The 25,504-nt window shown below is 47.2% G+C and overlaps 1 protein-coding gene across 7 annotated transcripts; it reads left to right on the forward strand.

Moving 5' to 3' along the window:
- The first annotated feature begins 1,686 nt into the window (after nt 1-1,686).
- Nucleotides 1,687-19,297, forward strand: LOC310897896 (uncharacterized protein). 7 transcript variants are annotated; one of them, XM_083832051.1, is made up of 11 exons: nt 1,687-1,869; nt 3,868-3,937; nt 5,968-6,057; nt 6,316-6,432; nt 8,209-8,320; nt 8,943-9,087; nt 10,109-10,222; nt 10,809-10,953; nt 12,232-12,380; nt 12,955-13,094; nt 14,588-16,103. In XM_083832051.1, the coding sequence occupies exons 5-11, from the start codon at nt 8,215-8,217 to the stop codon at nt 14,707-14,709; spliced, it is 921 nt and encodes a 306-aa protein (XP_083688177.1). In that variant the 5' UTR covers nt 1,687-1,869; nt 3,868-3,937; nt 5,968-6,057; nt 6,316-6,432; nt 8,209-8,214; the 3' UTR covers nt 14,710-16,103. The 7 variants fall into 7 exon arrangements, 3 of the variants coding, with proteins under 3 accessions (XP_083688177.1, XP_083688176.1, XP_083688178.1); XR_014582670.1 differs by lacking the exons at nt 1,687-1,869; nt 3,868-3,937 and adding exons at nt 17,011-17,174; nt 17,548-19,297 and having other exon boundaries at nt 5,757-6,057; nt 14,588-15,988; XR_014582671.1 differs by lacking the exons at nt 1,687-1,869; nt 3,868-3,937 and adding exons at nt 17,011-17,174; nt 17,572-19,297 and having other exon boundaries at nt 5,757-6,057; nt 14,588-15,988.
- The last annotated feature ends 6,207 nt before the right edge of the window (nt 19,298-25,504 follow it).

Below are 25,504 nucleotides of genomic sequence, written 5' to 3' on the forward strand. Positions count from 1 at the left end.
GTTGTTTGTGGACAAGGCTTTTATCTCCTGTCCTGCTAAACAGAAAGTGAACAGCTTTCAACTTGCCTTAGCTCTGCTAGGATCTCACATGGTTAATACCTGCCTCATGTAAAGTTTTTTTGACAGAAATGCTAATAGGGGTGTGAATAGATATGCATGAGTGAAGAAAAACAGCAGATGAAGGATTAGAGGAGTGGCATGTATTAATTGCTACAGAGCACCCCATTCGTGTTTCACACAAATAACCAGATGACAAAGGACAAACTGAAGCCTTAGAGGTAAGGTGACAAAAGTGAGGAGGAGCAATGCTGGAGCCACGAAATACCCAGATAAGGATAACACCACCCAAGAACTTTACCTGAAACCGTAGAAGGGTGAGGCGAGATGGTGTGGCTCAAGATCACAGTATCCGCTGTTGAAAGGTTCAAAAGATGCATCAAAAAATAAGTTTGTAGTTACCAGTCAGAAGATCGAGAAATGCAGTGAGGGCACAAATGTGTTGCCCCATATGCTTCTTGCTGCACACAAGTGATCCTGTCCAGACCTCTTAGGTGCACACAGCTCAGTGCAAGTGAGTATGTTCATGGAAAGGTGGGATTGGGTAGAAACAACTTACTGGTTTTATTTACTTATTGTAAATAAAAATTGCCTCTCCTGTCTATAAGGTCTTTCAATGAATTTTTATTACATTAATTTCCTGTGGTGGTGGAACTAAATGTTCCAGTTCTGCTAATGATTCACGTAGGAGGTGGTATATATCCATGTGATGGAATTTTATATATATATTTCAGTTGCCTTTAAAAAAAAAAAAAACACTAGATAATTAGTTTGCAAAATTGCTATTTGAAAGGAATATTAATGCCAAAGTCAGACACTCAACTGCTGCAATTTGAGGTTGTCTGTTCAAGCTTCACGCTGCCCTCTTGGAAGGAAAACTGCTTCAATCAAAATGTTTGCTGTGCTCCTCATTTTCTAGATGCTCAGCTTAAGATGCCTGTTGCCTGATTGGGAGATGCATTGAAAGCTGCTGATTATCGTTGACACTACAGAGTTGAAGCATATAAAGTGCCACAAAAATGCTATAAGAAAAATCAGGCCACCAGAGTGACAAAGCAGGCTTTCCAAATGAGAGGTTCTTGATGACCTGGATGCTGCAGCTATAAAACGAAGGCAGAGAAGTTTAAACAACACAAAACTGCAGTCCGGGTGTGTTTTCTCTCTTACTATCCCATCCCTCCTTGCTCCTGACCATGCTGGGATAGCAAATGGGCTCTGCAGTGCCTGTAAGCCATCACTGGGTATATATTTGTCGTGCTGCTGCTAGTGCAAAGGACTTGCTTCATGGGTGCCTTATGCTCTTTGTCGTGGAGCTGTGGAAAAAAGGAATAATTAAATGCTTGTGAAGCATTCAGTTAAGGCAGTGGTGAAGGCAGAGCTAACCAGGAGGCTAACATGTCTGCATTTTGTTCTTAAAATCAGCAAGGGGTCCAGAAGTGACGCTGGCCAAGCAAAATATTGAATGGTTGGTTGCATGTGTGTGACATAGAGGACATGGGGGTGGGGGATCCAGCGAGCAGCCATGTGATTGAACGAAATAAAAAACTTCATAAAAGGAAGATATCCAGCATTATAAGTGTGTCCTTGTTCATCCCTGCTTTATTTTGCTGTTTTTCATTCTCTTCACAGCTGGACTGTTTCAAGAGGAGCGTCACACAGGCAAATTTCTCATACCTGTGCTCTGCCTGCCAGCTCCAGAAAGTGCTGCATGCTGCTGCACTCCCAGTCTGATGCTGTAGACACTGCATGCCAGACGCTGCTGCAGACTCTTGGGCTGGCCTTGAAGTAGGCAAACTTACCAACACTTAGCCAGTAAGTGAAAACATCTGGGGAAAATATTTTCTGTTGTTTGTCTCATGAAGTTTAGCTTAAAGACAGTAGCGCATCATTTTTTCTTCTCTCACAAGAATGGGTCAGGGGTTAGTTTTGAGTTACTTGAATGTTTACAGCAACATTCTTAAACTGGAGTTCAAGCAAAAGATTTGATGGAGGTCAGACAATGAATTTTAGCATGGCATCTGTCTTAAAATCTGTTTGAAAATAAGTAGACAGTGGATTCCTGTTACTGTTCTTACTCCCTCAAGCCTACTGAGATCCCCTGCTGCCAAAGGGTGGATCTGTTTTGTTCTGCAACAATAAAAAGCAGATGATTTTCCTTCTTAAAGTACCCAAAGGGGATTGCTAACACAGATCCTCTTCGCTGTGTGCCCATCCTACTGCACCCAGTCAAATCCCATCCCTTCTAGCAGTACAGAAGGGCTAATCCCTGGCACTGAAGACACCCAGATTAACCCACTGCAGGATTAGGATGCTTGAGCTGTTGTAGGAAGATTAGTATATTTGGTTCTCAATATTTGCTGAACTTTTCCTGAAAATGATTTCCAACGAGGTCGCTGACTCTGGGGTCAGCATGGCAGTTTAGGAAAGTCTGGATTTAAAGCAAGAAGCTGTAAAGATTAAACTGGAGTGGGGAGTGCACAGAGTGCATTTTGGATTTAAGCTCATCACTGTGGATAGAGCCAAAAGGCTTTGGCAGTGCAGTGCTACCAAGCTGCTGCCTTGCTGCGGAGGTGTTCAGGGTAGCAGTGACGGCTGTCTTGTGATTCAGCATGGGATGGGGGAAGGAGATTTTCTGACTCGACCCAGAGGTATCTTCTGGTGGCATTGAGACACTGACCTGTATGTCATCTCTCATACCTGCATTTGGAAATCAATGCACAGAGCTGCTTTGCAGGCCAACTCTTCCCTGTCCATGTGCTTCTTCTGTGTGAGCTTCTCCTTTTCATAGGCTAGACAACTTTGAGTTGCTTGGTTGGAATCAAATATAAGTGCTCCCTGGGCACTATTTTTGTTGGACCATTGTGCTGGTCTCCAGATAAGAGATGAATATCACTCTCCTAAATGACAGTCATCCACAGATAAGAGATGAATATCACTATCCTAAATGACTGTCATCCACGGTGTGGAAAAGTGACTCTTATATTGACTTTCAGGTGCTTTGCTTTCTGGAGCTCCCTGCTAATGACACTGTGTACCATTAAGCGGGTGAGCTGCCCACAGATGAACTTGTCCCAGTTACTGCACAATGCAATATGAGTTTATTTTGAGGGCAGGGCCTCCACAGTGGTACCCTCAGTTAGAAAATGCTTGGCTTCCACTTTCTGTGCTCTGCACTGGGACTCAGACTGTCTGCTCATAATGCCGTATTTCAGATACTAGCAAGAGGATTCATGTTTAAAAAAGGATCTTTCTCTTGTCAGCAGGTATTAGTTCAAATGCAAAGTCTGCTCATGCTAGCTCAGCACCCTGTAAATGCTCACACCACTTCCTGGTCCTGGTGCATGGGGGACAGACAGCTGAGCTGTGGTCCCAGTATTCCCTGTGAACTGGCATCTGAGGTGCACTGACACTGGTGCAATACACCATGGTGCTGCATGGGGAAAGGACGGGCATGATAGATCCCCTTCCTTCTTAAAAAGCACATTTTTCCTTATTTTTTTCTCCAGGAAGCTACAGATGAAGGATCTTAGAGATGGTTCATTTTTTTTAAAAAGATTTTTGGTAATATAGGAAGAGTATGTATATTTTTTTTTCTTTCAGGGGAAAACTGCCGTGATAGTACAATAACTGTTAGCTTGGAAACAGCTTTCCTCTGTTGTGATCCAAGTAAATGCAAACTTAAGTCTGCTTCAGAATAGTTTGTGTTGTATCATGCTTTCATTTGTCTGTGAATGTGAACATGAGCAACTATTTCTTAGCTGAAGTGTGTGTAACTGTCGTTCATCTGGCAATATCATTCTTCCTCAACAGGATTCATCAATTGAAACCCCTGTGGATGATGGAAATCTAACACTTCTTGCAGTGAAGATACACCAGAAAGGTAGGGAGGGCCTTTCCATGAAGGCTTCCTTTCAGTTTGATAGTGGGGTATCTTAGAGCTGTAGCTGTATTGAGAATTCCCACTTCTGGGAATGCTGTGCAGCCCAGTGAAGCAAGAGTTGTTCAGTTTTAACACATGCATTTATAAGCACTAAGCACATTCCTCTGCACTTTAAAAACATACTTTGGGGGGTGGCTGTAGAGCTGCATGCTAAAGTAACTCTGAATATTTTATCAAAGGCCTATGTTGCAATTTTTCCTGAAGAAATAACTCTTTGAAACCCAGAATGCAGGTCTAAAACTTGTCCTCTTGCCCCAGTAAGCTAGGCACAAGGCCACTGCTATGATGGCATCACTTCCAGTTGTCACTAAAACACAATAGATGTATTATGTTCTTGCTGGTTATTACATGGGACAGCAAATTTTGTTGGTTCTCCTGATTGGCTGATGTTTTCTGCACATGGAAGTTGCCCTGGATTTGTATTAATATGGATTTGGCTGACCAGCTGTGCCTTACAGGCACATGTAAGTAAGCTGTCTGTATTAAGTAAAGAACTTCAGATCACCTGTCCACTGGAAGAAAGGGGAGTGTCTAAAATTGCGCTGGGGTAGTTTGGACTATATGAGGAGTAAAAGTGCACATATATGTGTATAAATGTTTTTCTGATCCAGTGTGTAGAGCATAATGTATTCTCTGACATGAATCATAATTAAGCCACTGGTTTCCCCATCAGAATGCCTTCCAAGGGTGGACCTCAGACCTATGCTGATAAGTTAGGGAACATCAGTGCTGGCTGGATGCCCTGCCCTTCCCCACAGCTGGCTCAATGCAAATCCGTGTTCATGCATTTATTTTTATTTTCCTCTGCCATCTAAAAAGCCAAGGAATCCCAAACAGAATTAATTCCCAACCCCATGGTGTTGCTTCTAATGGGTAGGAATGTGTCCTTTGATCACAGGTTTATTTACTGCCCTTATTAGTTGGCACTGGGGAGCCCGCGGGTAGACTGCCTGCCTGGTAGATACTGTAGCTGCACAAGAGTAATGATATTTCAATGCTGAGGCACCTTTTCAATTGACAATACTAGTTTAAATTTGAGGAAAACAAGTGGATGTGAGGTGACTGCAGTCCTGTAGAAGGTGGAGACTAATCAACCAACAGGGCTTGCTCTGATTCTGTGGGAATGACTTATAGTGGGAGCCTTTTCTATATTTGTAAACAAATTTACAAGTGGAATATACTTGAAACCAATCTCTTAAAAATAATAAATCTTGAAAAAGTCCATTTAGGACTTCAGGTTTTGGACATTTCCTTTCTTTCTGTTTCTGACATTGGAAAGGCTCTCCCAGGAGTTTCCAGAGTCCATGAAATCTGGGAATTACTCCACAAAAAGACCAATATCAAGGCCCATTTTAGGGATTTTCCTACAGTCTGTGTAGGAATGCTTTGTGAGGAACAGATGTTAAGTATAAAAATACAGGACTACTACACACGTGCTTGCTGTACTAGAAAAGTTATTCATACTTATACAATGTTTAATGCTATAAAATGCTCCCAGAGTGCCAAGTCCTGACAGGAGCTCAACTTTCAGCTCCAGGATCTAGAGCTTGCTACATGTCCAGCTTTCCAAAGCCAAAATCCAGGTGATTTTGTCTTTCCTTTTTTTCAGCCACCCCTGAAAATATCCCTTCTCCCACCCAGGAGTGCTGCCTTGGCTGTGATTTTTTGACCTATGATATTCTTATTCCCTCCTGGTGGCAGAGGGATGGAAATACAAAGCAGGAGGGAGCCCGAGAGCAGGCACTCATTAGCTTTTGTCTGTCAGCAAGTTGGGAACGTGCATTGCTCGGGCTGTTATAAAAGGCCCTTGTTAAGTAATCATATTTCTCTTGCATAAGTGTTTGCTTTTGGGAGGCTTTGACCAATCAGAGGCTGCAGCTCACGGACAGAAAGCATTTCTAACTACAGTGATTTGTTTTTAAATAATGCATGAGTATTAATCTGCTGAAAGTTCTGTAAAATCTCTATAGATAAGCCTGAGCAGCGGAGACGTCAGCGCCGATGGTAGCTGAACTACAGCTGTAAGACTGCCAAAAAACCTCTGAACTGTGCGGATCGTTGTGAGTAATATTTCTGATCCTTCTAAAGGGTGTATGTGGCTGATTACTGCAGGCAGGGAAATATTGCAGACTCTCATTGCCAGCAATAAATTAGAGGGAGACCAGAGGTGAGAGACAGGCAGTGAAACTATTGACTGGCCTTAAAATAATGCTTTCCTCCTAGACTTCCGTAAGCAAGTATGCATTTCTCTGAAGCTGGGTCATCAAGTCTATTCCAAATATGCTAATAAAAAAGTGTGGTATTGAATTCAATTACAGGACTGTCAGGACAACGTAGATTTGGCCAGACAAGTGAGATCAAAGGGCCATCTAGCCCCATATACTGGCTCAGAGTGGCCTACAGTTTATATTCAAGGAAAAAAATAAAAGACTAAGGTAAGCATACAGTGATATTTCTTCTACTATATTTTCGTGGTTTTCAGAATTCTGCAGAACAGTCCTTTTCTGGAGTCAGAAAATATATTTTTAGTAGTACTTGTGGATTTTTCTTTTCAGAATTTGCTAGCTCAGTATATCTCTGAGGACAGTAAGTTTTTTGGGGATTGACTGACGTTTCTCGTCAGGAAATCTCATCAGGATTTGATATCTTGAGTTAATTGAGTTTTACGTAAGATTTTCATGAAAATAAATGGATAGCTTTCTGTTTAAATGGAACTGAAAAGGAAAGGTTTGCATGAATTTAGCACAAAAGTTTCCTATCCCACTTCCTTGTGATCCTTGTGATGTATCTGGATGCAGCTAAACCCATGAACAAAGCCCGGAACTGTAAAACCATGCACTGAAGTGGGAACTGGAGTTTATTAGTTAAATGCTGAGCAGCTTGGAACAACTGCTATTGTTCCTGCTGACCCTAGAAGACGTTGAAGTGTCTCTGTATAGAAAAGACAGTTCAAGTGCTGGGCTGTGAGGGGAAATAGTTATTGCCCATAGGGTGGATGCATGTATGCTTACTTCTACAGATGGAACAGAACTTTTTCTTGATATAGCAATGATTTACTAGTGGAGGTCACGTGTAGAGCTCAAGTGACTACTTAGAAGCCTTGAAAAATGTAGTATATAGATCTTTACAGTCCATGAAGTTCATAAGACATGCTAAAGCATTTAAATCGTATTTTCAGTCAGCAGGAGGAGGTAATACCCCCATGAAAGGAAGTGATTATTTTGTAGTAGTTATGGGAGTAGAGAGGTAAATGTGAAAAGCTATCCTGAACTAAAAGGCATTCAGCTGCAAAGCCAGATTTTAATGTTTCATATTTCTTTTCAAAAGTGGAGGAAATGCTAGGCCTGTTGGCTTCGGTATAAATGCAGCAGTGCTATAACATAAGCTGGAACCCATCTTTTACACTTGCTTGCTAACTATTTAGACTGCAACCCCCCTGCAATACATCTACAGGCAAATTTGAGCTATAGCATTTGCCCTGCACTATACCAGGAAGGGATGGGTGGTGACAGTGGACTAATTGCTGGGTACTCATGGATTGCTATTTGGTTTCTTAAATCTAGCAAGGGTTTTTTGCTTTTGTGGTTCAGGTTTGTCCAGAAACAAGGCAGCCTTCCCAAGTGTTTGTAGCACCTGCTCTCCATCTGAAACTTGTATGGGGTCTCTAGCCATTACAGTTTGGGGGGTGGCAGAGAGAGTTAATTAACAGCCTGTCATGGACATTGTGAGACAGCTTTTTCACCAGACCATTGGATCAATTTATGGATCTAGAATTTGTTTTTTAAAAACTCATGAGAGACTATTTAAGATGCTAGTATTAGAAATCTCTGAGCTGTTGGGTGAGTGTTCTGGGAAACTATCAGTTGTTTTCCCTGTTTTGGACTGTTCTCTGGGCTGCTGATACTGACTGCTGCCAGAGGATGCTGGCTCAAACATCCACCTAGTCAATGAAAGGCCTCTCTTGTTCTTAAGTACATATGGGATTCTTTCCTCTCCTTTTCATCTTTAAGTTTTGAAGCTTTCCTCTTCAATCAGAAAGGTTAACAGATTCATCAAAAAAAACCCACAAAAACAAAAAACTGAAAATTCAATTAATAGCAGCTAAAACTGGGGAATTTACAACGTTATTTTTTTCTAAAATGGTCTCTGGGATGTGAAACAAAACTAGGCATACATTAGGATAGCCAAACAATGTTTCTAATTTGTTGCAGGATAAAATGGACTCTATATACAAGCTGAAGATTTTTGTGATGTTTTTATCTCAAGCTACTTTCACAGTCATGGTGATACTGAATGCTGGAAACGCCACTGGACTATTCAAAGGTAATGCAAGCAAATAGTCATTGTTTAGTAGTCATCGTTTAGAGAGGTAGATCTTGTGCATCATAGCACTTCATGGTATAATGGTGCCTTAGGTGAGATCTATTTCACTTCTCCAAATACACCCTTATCAGAGAAAGGAGGAGGCAGCTAGTGCATTTAAGTCCTTTTAAATTAAAATGGTCTTGTCCATGGTGAACCTGGATCTAGCTGTGGGTGAAAAGCAATTTTTACATATATTGCGCTTGTATCCCTGTCTGAAGCTGTTCAGGCCTCGTTTATAGAGGGCAGTAGAACTTGGTTTGAACACTATTCAGCTGAGTCTGTCAGAAGTGGATGCTGTGCTTCTCTCTGGCTTTTACATGTAACTGGCTTTTCTGGTTCTGTGCAAGAGGAAGGTGCTCAGGGTTCCCCATAAGGGATAGTGATCCCATAATGGGTTTTTAAAGGCAAGCCAATTGCAGCATGTGGTTTGTTTTCAACAAGGGCATCCTCTCATCTCCCTCAGATCTATTGAGGTGTGGACTAAGCCTCGAGGAAGATTGCAGGGTGAGAAAACCAGCAGTCTTTCCCCATCCTCAGTATGTAGTAACACATTAGTCTGCAATAACATTCACCACTGTAGGTCTGTTCCGGACAACCCCTGGAAACATCTCGGATAAGTACAACACTGACTTCACACCAGCTGGCTGGACTTTCCTCATCTGGAATGTCATCTATGCCTGGCAGCTTGCCTGGCTCCTGTACGCCTTGTCAGGGATCTGTCGAAGGTATTTTCCACGCTCATGGTGCAAATGATGGGGGGTGGCTCTTCCCTGCTGTAGCTTGGCCTGTTACCCCACTTTTCTGGAGTAAAAGGCGGAGTAAAATCACTGCCATTTCTTTTGACTTGAGATGCTGAAGCTCTGGAGCTTCTTTGAGGCTCCACATCCAAAGCTGGAAAGCAGTTTGAAGGTGTATGCTCTAATATGTGAGCATGTAAACTGTTCTGTGATGCCTGGCTTCTGCTGATTCATGTGATCTGATACAGCTGCTCAGTCACTACTAAATACTGAAAATCCACGGGGGCAAAATTTCTGAATTACAAAGCTAATCCTTTTGAGTTTACTCTCTGGCAGGGGTCAGAGAATCAACACTGACAAGTCTCCCGGGTCATTGAATTGGATTTGAAGCTTTTCCTGGGGCTATGAGTTCAATAATTGCCTCATGAGTTATCTGTAATATTATATATTTCCTGTGGGATAGATTTTCAAGGGGGACCATGGACTACTTAGCTTGAATCTTGTGTGTTTGCTGTTTTTACATGGCATATAAGAAGTCTCTTAGTTGACACTGGCCAATGCTGAAGGAAAAATTGTGTTTAAGATTGAGTTCATGTATGTATGTACACACATAGACAAATATACATTCACACTATGATCCTGTAAGCCTATTTTCCCCCAAGAACTGGACTAAAATCCTCATAACTTTTGCTGCCACCACCAATAGCATAAACTTTGGAGCATCTGTGGAGCAGTCAGTCCCTAGCACCCACTGTGTCTGTGATACTGCAATGGTGGTGCAGAGACAAGCAAGAAATTCTGTATCACAAGACATTGTTTTGATGGGGAAAGCCACAGGGATTGTATTTTACCTCTGAAAAGGATGTAGAAGTAAAACAGTCTGATTTGAGCTGAAGTGCCCAACTCAAACATGCTTTTCCTGTTAGCATGAGGAAAATGGCGTCAGTAATGCTTGGTTGTTCAATGCAGGCATTGTTTTTCTTTCTCCATACCCACTTTTTCCTGACAGGAATGAACTTGGATGTGTATACATAAAGCCAGACTTGTTGCCAACACCTTTTTACGTGGCATGGATTCTAAATAATGGACTCAATGTTGGATGGCTATTTCTGTGGGACCGAGAGTAAGTCATTTCTTTTGTACAGGCTTTCTAACCCTCATGATGGGACTGCCCCAGTGCTTAATTTTAACCATTTTCTCCTGCATGTGAATGCTTAATCACACCTGCGTGAAACACTGTGGCAGGTCTTGGTGAAAAGTAGCATTCATAAAAAAAAAAGTTAAGGGTTTTACACAATGTTTTCATCTTGTCCAAGAGGAGGATTGGTTGTTGAAGTCTAACATCTCCTCAAAGCTGCAGTTCTTCAGTGTTTTATCCCACAGATAAGACAAGAGCTATGACACCTTTCATAAATGCAGTTAAGCTCCTTGCCTTGGATTGTTTTCATAATCACGCTCACACGAAGGGCTTATAATAGCACCACTGTCAAGAGGTGAAGAAATCAGCTGCAGTCAGGAAAATAATAACTTAATGATTAAGAGTAAAACAGCGTGTCAAAATGAGGGCTACACATAGTGATTACCTTTAATAAAGGCTTGATTAACTTAAAGTCAGTAAAGGCCAAACAGTAAAACTATGAATTAAAGTATTGTGACACCACTAAAAAATGCACTGTATGCCATGTGTATGTGTGTATTCTTTGTCCTAGATACCTCCTCCCAGCCCTGGTGCTCCTGGTAGCCCTCACTCTTGCCACGTGTGCTGCTCTCTTCATCTCACACAGAGCCTTGAGTATCCATTCCTCGTGGTTTGTGAAGGGTCACAAAGCTGAACTCTGGCTCATCCGGATCCTAGTAGGTGGCATGTAGGAAATTGCACTGTTAGTAAGTGCTCAAAACAAACAAACAGGAAAAAACAACCCACACCTCTGTATAGTGCTAAATGTATTGAGAATGAAAGATTCAAGGGCAGGAGATAGGTAAGGGGAGATTTCTGCCCTGACTTTAACTTGCAGGTGCACATAGGCTCTAATTGTAGCTCAGTTTCTGATCAGATGACATGGGAATGGATCAGAGCCAGTTATATCCCCCTCACTTCTCCAGCTGCCGCAGAATGAAGTTTTCAGTGAAGCATTTTAGCGCAGATCTTTGTGTGGTGGGGAGAGGAGTACTTCTTGCAGAGGAAGTGGGGGAATCGCCATTCCTAAGGGTGACTTTTGTTGTGGCTGATAGAGATGTCCTCAGCATCTGACTAGTAAAAATTGTATTATATAAGGTGGTTAGGGTTTCAACCTTCCTGAGTTTTGCCAAATTCTGGAGGAAAATGACTTTTCTGCTGTCCCTGAAGAGAGTGGGTGTATATATTCAGCAAACAGCACAGAAAAATAAAATAAATATATACCATCACTCCTTGATCCTTCCCTGTGCCCTCCTCAGATCTGCTACCCCAAACCCTTCCTCCCACACCCAGGAGCCCTCACACTGCAGATCTTCCCCTGCCTGCTGTGTGTGCTTTAACTGCCTTTGGTTCCTTCGCTTGACGTTGGTGTAGCTCAGTGAGAAACTGGGTCAGCTGAAAAAGCACATCCAAGGAGCCAGGAGGGTTGTCAGCGGAAGGGGATTCTCCAAAGCTGGGAGTCCATACGTAAAGCTTCCTACCCACCCTGCTGGAAATGTCTCTAAGTCTCTTGGCACAAAGTGGGAGTGGGCATTGTTTTGTATACCCTTGCATTTTGGTTCCTGAGACACAAGAGTAACACGGGGAATTGGGAGTAGCTGGTCTCCCTGTCCTTGTTCCAGAGTGACTCCAGCTCTCAATATTGCCTGCGGCAGGTTCCACATAGCAAATGTGCTTGCTGGGAGGTTTTTGAGATTCAAAACCTGTTTTCTCCCTGCCAGTTAAGGCAGCCTGCAACAACTGGGCTGAGCAGCCAGGCAGACTGTGTACTTTGGGGTGTGTGTGAGACGTACCCACTGCAGCTGCAGGGCTTCATATGGGGAATCCTACAGATGCCACTGGGGTGGATCTTGTGGGCATTTTGGGGACTCCAAAGCCTCAGCAAAACAAGAAAGAAATGACACTAGTAATTGCTGTTCTATCCCTGCTTGTCTCCTTGCTGTGCTGTGTGGCAGGTTCAGAATGGGCTGGCGCTGTATGCCACGTGGACCACCATTGCCTCTCTGCTGAATTTTGCTGTTGTGTTGATCTACAAGTGGGATGTGTCCAACGAGATAGCAACAACTACCTCTTTGAGCATCCTTACTCTCCTCCTAGTAATATGGTAAGCAACCTCCTGGGTTCGTGCCTGACTTGAAGGAGCCCTTCTACCTCTGACATCACAAACAGATTGGATCATCTGCCCCAATTCATTAATAAGATCTGTCCCTGTACCAACAGTACAATGGCTTCTGTTGCAATTCATAGCTCACTTCATTAATTTTTTTCCCCTCTCAGTGAATGAAAACCTCCACTCAAAAGCAATTTTGTCACCTCACCATAATATACCCCATGAGGTTTTACATCAGGCAATAAGCATCCATTCTCCATGGTGCTGCCCCTACTTTGAAAGAAACAAGAAGGTTTTTTTGTTGAATTTAACCTTTTCCTTTACAACCCTCCACTTGTGGAAAATTTGTATCAAACATGGCTTTATTTTTTCCCTAAACTTACCTTTGATAACTTTTTGTTAAATCTTATCAATTTTAGTAAATGAAAGATTTTGGAACATTGTTCCACATTGACCTGTAGCAAAACATTCAAGTCTGACTCTTTCCTTAAGTTCTATATAGGAAAAAATAGATATCTTGGTCACTTTTCTTCACAGGTTTTATGAAGGTCACTTTTTTTCTTTACAGGTTTTATCAAGAAAACTTCTTTCTTGACAAGTACGTCCGTTATAACCTCACTATCTACCCAGTGGTCGTAGTGGCTCTGACTGGAAGCGCGTGCAAGAACTTCTCACTTTCATCCCCAACCACCAACGGCATTTTTATAGGTGAATCTTTTTGGACTGTTTCCAGTTCTCATAAAAGAAGGCCAGTAAACAGTTCCACATCTCTCCCGTGTATTAGGAGCAGAAAGACTTTCTTTTTGAAAAATATCATTTAAAAATGAAAAATAGAGCTAGATTTGTTAGAAGGCATTTCATTTTGCAAACTAAAGAGTGGAGCAGAGCGTTTCCCTTTGCAATGGGAATTATTGCCCATGAGCCCTTGGGCTTGGAATCAAACCTTGTGTTGCCTCCAATTCACTTCCAGGTGCAATAAATTTGCCCTACAATTGTCCACCTGTGCTGCTTCAGAGAAGCCTGCCAGTTCTGCAAGCTTTTGGGTCCTCTGCTGGTAGCTCCGTGCCCTCTGACCCAGGGCAGGCCAACAGAAGAGCAGGGCTGGGATGGAGACTGGACTTTGCTTGCCTTGTACCACCTGGGATACCGGGCAGTGCTTTAATTTCTGACCCAAGGAGAAGCTGTATCTGAATTCCACAATGCAAAGCCCTGCACATGTTCCCCTCCTACATAGAGCCCAGGCTAGCCTTGACAAGTTTTGCCAGGATTATTTGGTTGCTGCAGGCCACTGTAGCTGAGCTGGATGTAGTCATGCACTGTAAAAGGGCTTAAGCTGTATAAATACTGTACAGTCAACAGCCTGGTAAAAGCTATGCCACCATGAGTAGTTTTATGCTGGCATGAAAGGGACTGGGACGCACAAAGTCTCAATCCTGCTGTAGCAATTTGGGATTCCTATTCCCACCACAGGATCAGCAGAAGGGAGTGTAGTGCCACCCTACAGCCTTCCCAGTGCCACATACCAGTGGTTAAAGCCCATTCCTGGACTTGCACCACTACCATCATCAAAGCCACTTCAATACGTGTTCTCCTTCTGCTGTAAGGGCAGGGTGGGCAGCTGGGAGCCAGATATTGCCTAAAAGCAGCCAGCAGGATTTAGCAGGGCTTGTCTGCTAAAGCCATGAGGCCACAGGTGGCTCCTGTCCTAATGGCTATGGCCATCAGGAATGTGAAGGTGTGTAATCTCTAGCAGACAGCTGTGTTCCTGCAGGAGGTGCTTCTACTGCTTTTATACCAGCAAAACTTCATCCTTAGTGGTTCAGCTTGTTTGGCTGGTAGGACAAGAATGTGCTTTTCCCAAACTAGTGCATGTTTCTTTATATAGTTCAACTATTCTTGGATTGTTTTGTTCATGTAATGCATTTTTATGCCAGCATCCGTAAGATCTACCCCTTTTACATATGCCTTGACTGGGAAGCGTTGGGCTAGTTCTACTGGACAGCAGTGAAGCTTTGAAATCTGTGCCTTGCCCCACAGCAATTCCCTGATGGACATTTCTGATGGGGGGCATTGGCTCCTCTATAGCATTCTTTGTTTTTGTCCTAAGCACTTTCCTGAATGCCTGCTGTAATGGGAGCTAGAGCGTGACAAGAAGCACTGACTTTCTCTCACGTGCTAATGTATTTGTGTTTCTCTTCCAGTTATACTGTTGGCAGTGACTTGTCTTATCTTTGCTGTTCGCCTGGGATTAGTCATATGGAGGCACTGTAAGAGACCACTAGAAGCACCAAGAAGCCCACATCCATCAGGCACAGTGGCCTGAGACCTCTGACATGGTGATGATGTGGCAAATACTTCAGAGGGAGAAATGAGAATTGGGCATCCTGTATCCACTGCTCCTTCCTTCCAGTATCAATTGTCTTGTTTTTTTTTTTTTTTTTTCTGTTTCTCTTTGTGTTCTGAATTAGTATGGTTTGTGTCTGCAAATCTGCTCTCCTCCCATATTCTCTCAGATCAGCTAGTCACAGCCCCACCTTGAATCTGCACCATCCTTCGTTTGACTCTGCATCAGTGGAGGAAGAGGTCCTGCAGATGAGCAGCTCTGAAAACCTTCCTGATGATTAAGCTGGGGCTCTGCTCCTTCCAGTGTGAGGAAGGCTGTCAAGAGATGCCTGGCAGGCTTGCACAGACAGTTGCCCACATTCTTTCCCTGAGATTTTGTTCTTATGTTAAAGTGCATCTCTGGGTGAACCGTCCCTGGGAGCTATGGTGGGCAGCGGGAGGCTTCATTCCTTACTGACTTTGGCCAGTGGCCATCCAGTGCTAGGCATCTGCAAGCCTCAGCGCTCCCTTTCCTGCTTCTATTTGTCACAATGAGAACAGAAGTTGCAAATCTAGAGATTGACTTTTGTGGTGTTAATTCTAATGTTTGATGTCCAAGAGCAGGGTGGAGGGGTAGCACAACTGCAAGTCTTCAACCTATTTCAGGTTATCGTAGCTCCGATGACTCTAAAAATTGAAGATGCATTCCCTTTTCAGCATACATTATGGTGTCTAGGCCTCTGCCTTGTTTTTTGCTGACTTTCTCAGTTAAGTTTGTTACTGTGTTAGTGACTCTATCTGCGGACCTGCAATAACAGGGGATCTGTGCCTCTCCTGCTCCACCTGTAAGACAAAGGAGATCTGGGTCAGGTGGGAGCAGTGGGTGGCTTTTCCCTGAGCTGTGCAGTGCACAACTCGTGCTGGCTGCCTGCCTCCTGCTGGAGGATGGCTTGTAGCTGCTCTGGCGGGAGGTCAGACATAATGACGAGATGATGATACCTGATCTGAGTTGAAGCCTGATTCTTCAAAGGGTGCCCATTTAAAAATTTTTTTTTTTTGACTAGGTAGAGTGAGTTCATCCTGGCTGAGTGCTTTGTCATGTGGCTCCACCACTGTGGACCTGGTATTAGGAAGCCTGAGAACAAATTGATTGAATTGTCAGATCACTGCCTCTGTTTCCTGTGCCTCCTGGAATTGATGGTGCCTGGGTGGTGTCAGGAAAGTTTTCCTGAATTGCTACTGCTTTCAAATGCTGAATATCTTGCAGTGTTATTACAGAGGTGAATTCTCTTAAAATATGCTATTTTTTACATTTAACAAAGAACACAACCTGTGTTATGTAATTCTTGTCCCTCTCTTGCATTTTATTTCTAAATAAAGTTGCTAATGCCAGTATTCTGTGTTAATATGCAAGTAAATCACTTCGGTAAACCTCACGCATGCCTGAAACAGAGGTCCTGTCTCCTACCTTGCTTGTGCCCTGTCTTCTGCAGGGACCCCTGGGTCTTGCTGGAGCTGCTCCTCCTTGTGGGGCTGTGCAGGGGTGTAGCTGCTCAATCCCATCCTCACCACCCCAGAACAAGCTGCAAAGAGCTCCTCAAAGGCCTGCTTCTGCGTGCTGCTGAGGAGCTGCAGCAGCGCCACGTTCATCTTGTGCAGACCTCCCTGCAAGAAATCCCCTGGCAATGGCCCCAAAATGCTAGGGCTTGGTGAGCCCCTACCCTGGCCACCCACAAATAAGCTCCTGGCCCCCAAACCTCCTTCCAGCCACGTTTCCCCAGAGCTGGGGTAGGCAGACGTTCCCACAGCAGTCCTGCCACAGGGAGCCCCTGCCAGCTCTGGGAAAAGCAGCTTTCCTTGCATCAGTGGCAGGAACAGGAGCCTAAAAATATCAGCACCCCCCCCCACCCCTTTCCTTTTAGCTGGGGGGAAAACAGGGTTGAAAACTAACAGTGTGAACCTTCCCCTTCTAGTTTGCAATGTGCTATTTTTAAAGGCCATTTCTTCTGAAATGCCTTGTTTCCAAAACCAGAAATACCAATGATGTGCGTTTTTCCCCACAGCAGATCATTCAACAAAGCTGCATTTCATGAAGCCGCAAGCCTGCCAACATTTTAGCAAAAATAATCTGGCCAGCCTTTGTTTTCATGAGCGATTATAGGATTTGGGTGAATTTTACTGGATTTAAAATTTCTTGGAAAGCTGGTGGCATTAGGAGTACAAAGCCTAAAAAAAAAAAAAGTTTGTTGTTGTTTCTTCTCTCTGTCTCTTTTTTTTTTTAACCAAAAAATGTAATTCACAGTCTAGGATGAACCCCGAATCCCCCGATTGCCTTGCCTCCCCCTGGGGCTGGAGGTTGGAGCCACGTGGAGGATGAATGGAACTAGAAGATGTATGGAGCTGGTGGAGCTGGACACCCTGTGGTTCCTTGTAGGGAAAAATGAGGATCGGCCAAGCCACCATCAGGTAGGCAATCCAGTGCTGACCCTGGGGTACCTCCTTCTGCTGGCTGGGGCCGGCTCCATCCTCCTCATCCTCCCTGCACATCCTCCATGCACGGCAGCCTCCATCCAAGGAAGGTAAGGGACTGTCCGTCAGTTTAGCGCTGTTTGCTCCTGAGGGCTGGATGTTACCAAAGCTGCAGGACGGTTGTTTTCAGTAAAAATTCCTGGGGAAATCTGATTTGGAAGAGCGTCACATTGAAGTAGTTGTGGGTCAGGGGAAATATGCATTTGAACCGAGTGAGCAAATACGTTAATTCAAAAGGAATTAAAAAAAAAAAAAAAAAAAAGATTATAAGGTCCTGGGTCAGGCTCTCATTAAAGTCTGTGACTTCCAGAGAAAAACATGCCTCATTTCTCAGATTAGGACTCATCTCGTTCCTCTTCGGTGACCCCTAGAACAGAGGAGGTGCTGGGCTCCACAACTCAGGGCATAGTGCTCCTCCCGTGATGGTCTTGGCTGTGTGGAGCTTGGTGCTCCTCCTGTGGTGGTCCTGCTACGGAGCTCGAACGGCCAGGCCAGGCAGCAAGGTCTCCTGCTGGCTTCCCAAGCACACGGCACCCAGGCAGAGACACTGTATTGTGATCTACTTTGTTCTTGGCTCGATGTTGCTAATGACGTTATATTAAACCACTCCTGGGAAAGCAAATAAATAAATAAGATTGAGACAGCTGGAGAGAAGAAACGTTATAGTGTGATGCAAAGCACAAAGCTTTCATCCAAAATTCACTGCGACAGGAGCATCGCAGGTGCCTTGCCCCTTCTCAAGGTGTCTCCTGGGAGAAGCATCGACCTTGGAGATGAAGCACAAAATCATCTGGTGACAACACAGGGGTAGTATTCCCAACACTCGTCCTCTGGGCTCAGGGCAAACCCTGGCTGGCTGTGCCTCCACTGCCTTATCTGCAGAGCTGAGAGGAACAGGAGCAGCCTCTGCGTGGAGGACAGTGAAGATCTGCAGATAAAAGCGCCAAAGACGAACGGCGATGATTAAAGGGATGCGCGCCCTTTGCTGTGCATGCAGTCTAAACATGCATGGGCCATCCTGGGCCCTTTGAAAGCTGTTAGATGTTTTAAAGCTAAATATTTATTTTATCTGCGCAGAGTCGGGACTGCCCTGTGTTGGGAGATTAGCTCAGCTCCCTCTGTCAAAGACATCTCGGCGAGGAGACGCAGGCTCAGGCATGAACACGTGGGAAAAAATGCTGGATGAGCGCGAGATCCTGACCCCGCTCCCAGCAGAGCCTGCAGGGGCACACATCAGCCTCGGGAGCTGGAAACTTTGCCTCAAAACCCTGAGTGTCCACACCAGAAAGCTGTGTTTTTTCTTGCCTCTTGGGGAAGAAAGGGGCTCGAAGGCCCTCGCCTTATGTTTAAGGCACCGAGAGAAGACGTTGCTCTCTTGGGACGGGACTGACTGGGGCCAGGGAGCATTGGAAGTGGTGGTGACACTGTTTGGTAACTCGATTTGTCTTGATGTTGTTCTAATAGCTTTAAAAACTGGGCGGTACTGGAAAGAATTTGGCTTCAGTGACCCATAACATGAATTATTTTCATCCAAGAGACAAAAACCCCAGTGTTTGTGCTTGTGCCCATGTGCGTGGGTGTGAACTGAAGAGCAGAGCATCCCCTGGCTCCGCAGGCAGGGCTGGTGAGCACGACATCGGCGTGCTGGGAGCTGGAAAACGCTGCTACTGCCTTCCCCAGCACCAACGTGTATTTTCCAGGAGCAGACCAAAGGAACAGCTTGCTATGGAAAGCCCCTGGGGCTTCGAGAGGAGCAGGGTGGCTGAGCAAAGATGTCCAAGGGCTATGGCACAGCTGGGTGGGCTTCCTCGCCCCCGGGCTCTATCTCAATCCCATTAAAATCAAACTGGGGAAAGCTTCTGCCCACTGGTGGGACTTTGGGGCTGCGCTCCCTGCTAAGCGCACCCTCCCAGCCACCCTGCTGCTCTTCTGGGGACACCTTGCTCCCCACAGACATTCCTGGTGGTGGCCTCTGGCACTCCCTTAAGACCTCCTTTTGTATTTACCCGCTTAAAACAAACTGCCATGGAAAAAAAAATAAAACCCAACACTTGAAAACATTTCAATTAAACCATTTATTATTAGCTTTCAAAAGACTGGAAATCATCGAGAGATGGCCGCCAGATTCCCAACAACAGCAGAAGGAGAGAAGTTGGGGTCCATTTCCAGCATGCCCTAATATCTGGTGAGCTGGGGGAACTGGGAGAGGCCGGCGTGGGGGGTTTTGTGGGCACCCCCTGGTCTGGCAGAAAGGGGTCACCACGTAGCTGGTGGGACTGAAGGTGTCAGAGTGAGGGGCTCGGGGGCTCTGGTGCTCACGTGGACTTGGCGAGGTCTCCAAAGTAGAGGAGCCCCGTGCACCTCACCTGCATTAATTGGGTGCTCACACGTGAGCTAATTGCGTGCTCAGCTGTGAAATAAGGAGGTGCTCACAGGTAAATCAACACACATGTTAATTAATCGTGTGCTCATGCACGAGCTGGTCAGGTGCTGTGCATGGACCAACTGGGAGCCCGTGCATGAATTGATTGGGTGCTCATGCACGAGCGAAGGTTGGGTGCTAATGCATGAACTGCTCCAGAGCCCATGCATGAATTCTTTGCTTGCTCATGCTTGAGCGTTTTGGGTGCTCATGCATGAAGCAATTGGGCTCATACATAAATTAATTGGGTGCTCATGCATCAGCTAATTGGGTCCTCATGCATTAATTAATTGGGGATTCTTGCATGAATTAATTCGGTGCTTATGCATGAACTATTTGAGCTCCTGTGCATAAATTAATAGAGCACGCATGCATGAATTAACCGGGTGCTCGTGCACGGACTATTTTGGCAGTCACACCTGAACTAACCGAGCTCCCACATGAGCGCTGCAAACCCCGTTGTTTGTGCCCAGTACGACCCACGATGACCAGACTGGCTGAGGGCCACACGTGTCCTCCATCACCCGCTGAGCAGGCAGAGGCATTGCATGGGGCGGTGTTGCCCGAGCACCCCGGTGCCCAGGACAGGCCCCACACACCAGTGACACTGTGGGAATTTCTACCCCTACCCAAGAGGCTGAGGCTTGGATGCTCCCGACGTCTGCTCAGGAGGACACCACCCAACCTGCTCTGGGATGCACCCTGCTCGAAACGGCAGGAGGAAAAGCTGCCTGCCTCACCCGACTGGTGCGGTTTGTGAGGACGGGTGGAAAAACAAGGAAAAACACTGCTGCACTTCCTCAGACGAGAACATCTTGTTCAGCCAAATGCAAAGCCGGTCCTCGAGGGCGCTCCTGAAGAGACGAGGAGACGGGGCGATGGCAACAACGCTGGTGCCCTGCTGGGAAAGTGGGAAAAGAAGCATTTGATAGTTATCACAGCCTTACCACAAAGCATATGCGTGCAGCGTCATAACAAGGTCTCTGTCAGTGCTTCTGCACTGCATCTCTGGGGAATTTGGACTCGCAGCTGCCATCCGAGCAAGATGTCCCTGATTCTGGAGCAGCTCCAGCCTGCAGTGGCGATGGGGACACCACAGGCAGGCAGCAGTTTCTGCCTGACCCTGCAGCAAAATCAAACCGGGAGAAATGGCAAATGTCCATCTGCTTTCTGCAGAGTTTGGGGTGGGTGTAACTGTGCAGAGCTGGAAGGGGCACCCATCCCGGATGGATGGTTTTGTTGGCAGAGCCCACGAGGAGAGGACTGAGACACCGAAGGAAAAGCAGGTGAGGGCGCAGTGGGAGGAGAGCGTGTGGTGGAGCCCCAGCATCACCTCTCCTCAGCAAGAGGACTGCTTGGACCTGGGCTGGCATCGAGGGAGCCCACACCAGGACAGACCTAGGTGGCTCACTGGGATGAGAGCGACATGTGGCTAGCTGAGGTTACAGCCCATAGCTCCACCTGTGGCTCCCAAAACTTCTCCTCTGTGTGCCCAGGGAATGATTTATCAGGAGACCTGGATGATGCCAAGGCCTGAAGGAAGACTTGAAGAAGAAAATCGGGTAAACCCAGAAAAAAAATCTATTGCCTTGGAAGAAGGACCTACTTGAATCTCTGCAGAAACAACTTCATTGCCCGTAGCAGTGATGCCTGCTAAAGATCCTTCTTGAGATGCCTTCAGGCTGGGCCCAGTTCTTTTATTGCTCCAAATGAAGACTGAGGGGGTGGCCCAAACCCAACTCCTGAGCAGGAGATGGGCTCCTCGTTCTCACAGAGCGGATCTGCTTGCTCAGGCTCTGACAGATCTGCTCTGCCAGGGCCCAGGAAGCTCTGAAGAGCCTCTTGAATGCTCTCAATGGCTTCTCAAGGTAAACATCTTACGTTGTGCGTGCTGAAAGTACCCACAGCACGGAGACTTTAACGTGAGGAACCCCCAAAGGAAAGAAAAGGAAGCAGAGGAGATGGCAAGGGGACAGAGCTGAAGCCTTGAAAGCCTTTTTCTTTCTGAAGCAGCCCCATCTCCATTGCCGGAAAGCTCTTGCACAGCCAGAGAGCCACCCTGGAGCCTCTCCGCTCCCACGCTGTATAAAACCACACATCGTATTCCCTATCAAAGGGCAATAAACACACTTTAAGTGTGTTTATCTCCTGGCTGACGGGCTCAGCTTAAAAGCTCGGTTTGCTAAGCTGGAAAGAGCTCTGCCTTGGCGCAGCAAGCTCGCCGGGCTTCAGGAGGGTGCTGGAGAGCATCCACCCTGTGGCACAGAGCCGTAATTCAGCCCAGTTACTGCCTCAGACCCCGAGCCCAGCACCCTGCAGCAGAGGCCGTGCTTGTGACAGCACTGGGACTTTGAAGGGAGGAAGGAGGAGGCACCACGAGGTCCGGCCTCGTGGCTTCTGCTGGGACTGGAGGTGCTGGAGGTGCCAGGACGCTTTGGGAAGGAGCTGCAGACCCAACGTGCACCCGCAGTGCTGGCTGAGAGCAGCCCAGTGTCCTCCTTCGGGTGAGCCCTGGTGGGGAGGCAGAGGTGGGCTCTGCTGGGGACGCAGCACCTGCAGCACCAGCTAAAGCCACTCCGGGTGGCGAAGCTATCACCCTGCGAGGATGTTGAGGGCAAGTCTGGACATCTTCTGCCAGGATGTGACTCCTCCACAGCGGGTGAACCTGTGCGAAGCAGGACAACTGGTCCTTCCAGACAGGTTGTGAGCGGCCATGCCCTTCGCTCTGGCTGACCTCCTCTTCCTCTCAGCATTTCCTTGAGGTTCAGCGTAGCAGGGACCTGCCAGATGGTTTCTCCTCCAAACACCACCACCACCACGCAGCATTGCCTCTGCAGGAAACGTCTCCCGAAGATCCCTTTTCCCTCCCATTTAGGATTACAGCTAAAAATGCAGCACGGGAACGTTCTCAGGCTGCAAAGGGGCTTTGAAGGGATGGTGTAGAGCACCATCTAGTGAAGGTCCGTGAGGAAACCAGCGGCTGCAAACCCCTGAGGAGCTGCCGGTGCCTGCTGGGTCCTGCTCTTCCTCCGCCAGTGTCTGCATGGGGAAACTCGGTCCCAGCCGCAGAGCTGATGGCAATCAGAGCAGAGCGCAGCTTCTTGTGGCTTTTTTCTAGCTTTTTCCTGCCCCCCGGGGGAAGCGGGCAGCTAAATCAACATTACGACCTTTTTTCCCCCTCTTCTTTCCTGAGGCCTCACCTCTCTCTACCTGCAACTTCAGCCCAAGCAGCTGGAGAGCTGCGATCCCCCTCGCAAGGCCCGTGAGATGCTGTGGAGCCATCTACCTGCCTCCTGCCGGCACTCTGATTAAAACCTTGAGGATGAGTTAACATCTCCATTTTTTTATTATTATTATTTTTTTTTATGGGCATGTTTGAAGTCCCTCATTGCTTTGGGCAGTCTGCACTGTAATGAAGTTATTAGCCGGGGACACGTCGCTAGTGGTAAATCACTGCCACCACCCCCAGCTGGGGGCAGACAGGCCCGTGATGAGCTGCTCCATAGGATCGGGGACAGTCCCCAGCTGGGTCATCCTCTAAGGTTGCTTCTTCACAGCAGCGTGGTACCACTGAGGAGCCAGCCCGGTTTTCAGCACGGCCAGAGCTAAAGTTCAGCCTTCCTCTGAGCCTCGAGGGCTCTGCTGTCTCCAGCTGACCTGCCGCATCGTGCTGCACCCTACCCAAAGGGTGGACCTGCAGCTCCACGAGGCTCTTCGGTGGCTGGGTGAGCCTCTCTGCCCCCATAAAAGAGCTGAAGACGCTCAGGTTGGCTCAAGGCACCTTAATGCCACCCCATGCAAGCACGGCCTCTAGAGGAGGAAGGGCTGTGCCCTTGCCCTACAGGAGAGGTTGAGCAGGATGTGGGGATGAGCCCTTGGCTCTGTGTAGCTGGTGGTGCCAGGGGACACGGGGGTGCTCAGCCCTGGGACCCCACCGCACGGCCTTCTGCTGGGGCTTCAAAACCCTCTAGAGGGAGCCCTGATCCCAAACATCCCCAGCTGAGGCCCTGCAAGGCTACAGAGGTGCTGTGTGAGCGTAGAGATGTAGGAATTCTGTTTTGTTGTGGTGGTTTTCTTATCTTTTTTTTTTTTTTTTCTTTTTAAGGTTCCACACTGCCTTAATGTCCCCACTGACCGCAGTGACAGGCGTGCTTGCTGGCTCCTCCTGAGGCTGCCTGCGTGTCTTGAGCATGGGTTCCCCATCCACACCTCTGGAGAGGGCCTCCAGCTCCTTCCTCGGGGCTGCCAGTAGGGGATTTCCCTACGGGACCCTCATGTGGCGCAGAGATGCTGTAAAGCCCATCAGGGGATGAGAGCCTGGCTCCCACCCTGTGCCTCTCATCCCTCAGCAGGCGTGTGTGGCATGGGGATGGGCTGCTGCTGGCCGTGCTGCTGAAGAGCGGCTCGCCCAGCCTCTCAGGGACACGACAGACGTCACTTGGTGCCACTTGTCCTTATCTGCTTCCAGCAAGCCTCAGAACGGCTTCCTCCCCATCCTCACACCTCCCTTCTCCTCAGCTACCCACAGCATCAAATCCCACCTGATTTACTCCGTGTTAGGAGGCTCGTGATGCTGGTGGGAGCAATCCCCGTGGATAACTCTATCGGGATCGAGGCCCTGTGTGGGCCTTCCCTCCTTTCCTGCACTTACCAGCCCTGCAAAGCCCCGCCGTGACATCTGATTTCCGTCCACTTGGGCAGCAAACAGACATTTTTCTCACGGTCTCTGTGCTCTCGCGCCTTGGGTCTCTGCCAAGCGCTCCGCATCTTCCACTTTCTTTATTTTTTCTTCTACAGACCGAGTTGTCCTCTTCCCCCGTCCCTCCTCTTCCCACCCTCTAAAGGAAGCAAAGGAAAACGTCGCCGGCTCCCGGCACATTGACGTCCCCACGTCACGGAGGGCCGCAGGCATGCGGTGGGATGATGGAGCACTTCCAGGGGTGGGGACAGCCTGTCCGCGCACCCTGCCTCCGCCCTCACCTCCTCCTGACCCGCCGCCTCCCCGTGGGAAGAGGAAGGGAACAGTGAGGGCTCCTCGTCACTTGTTTCCCAAGTCTGAAATTCCCTTCGTGTCCCGGCACCGCACCCACAAGGGAAGAATAAGTCGTGCCCATGTTGGAGCAAAGAGGACCCAGCACGAGTGCCTGCTGGCATCTCCTCTGTCATCTGCCATGGCATTGCATCCCTGGGTCTGGTCACTTGGAGCATGATGCAGTTATTAAGTACCGCTGGCTGCTCCTTGGGTGCTAAATCCATTTAGCCAGAAATTCACTAGAACTGGAGCTTCACCAGCTGCCCTGCTGTTTTCCTCAGCATCCCTCCAGCCCCGCTCGGGTGAGTCACTCCCGAGCGCGCAGCCCAGATGATGCAGAAGTCACCCAAAGTGACGAAGCACTTTAGGAAGCGAGCCCTCTCCTAGCTCTGCTCATGCCTTCACACCACAACACCCATTTGCCACCCCAGTCATGGTCTGGCAGGGCTGCAGCATCCCCACCTTGATGTGCAAATTTGCTCTCGGCTTGCAAACACCTTCTCCTCTGGGAGGAAAAAAAAAACCACCGCTCATTCCCCTTTTATTCAGGGCACTCGTGGCCTTTTGCAGGGAAGCCACGCAAGCAGCGTGGCTCACGGAGAGGCTTGTTTGGACCTGGGTGAACTTTGCCCCTTCTTGGTTTCCGCTGTCGGAAGCAGAGTCCCTCGGGTCAAAGGGGCTCCCTGCTTTACGCAGAGGAAGTCCTGCTGAGATGGACAGCCTCGCCGTGCTGAGGTTGTCGGCAAAATGATTGATTTTTGTACTGCATCGTGATCTGAAGCAGCAACGGGTGTCTCTACGCTTTCAGGACCT

The sequence above is a fragment of the Anser anser genome, assembly GCF_964211835.1.
Source record: "Anser anser genome assembly, chromosome: 3".
NCBI classification, from domain to species: domain Eukaryota; kingdom Metazoa; phylum Chordata; class Aves; order Anseriformes; family Anatidae; genus Anser; species Anser anser.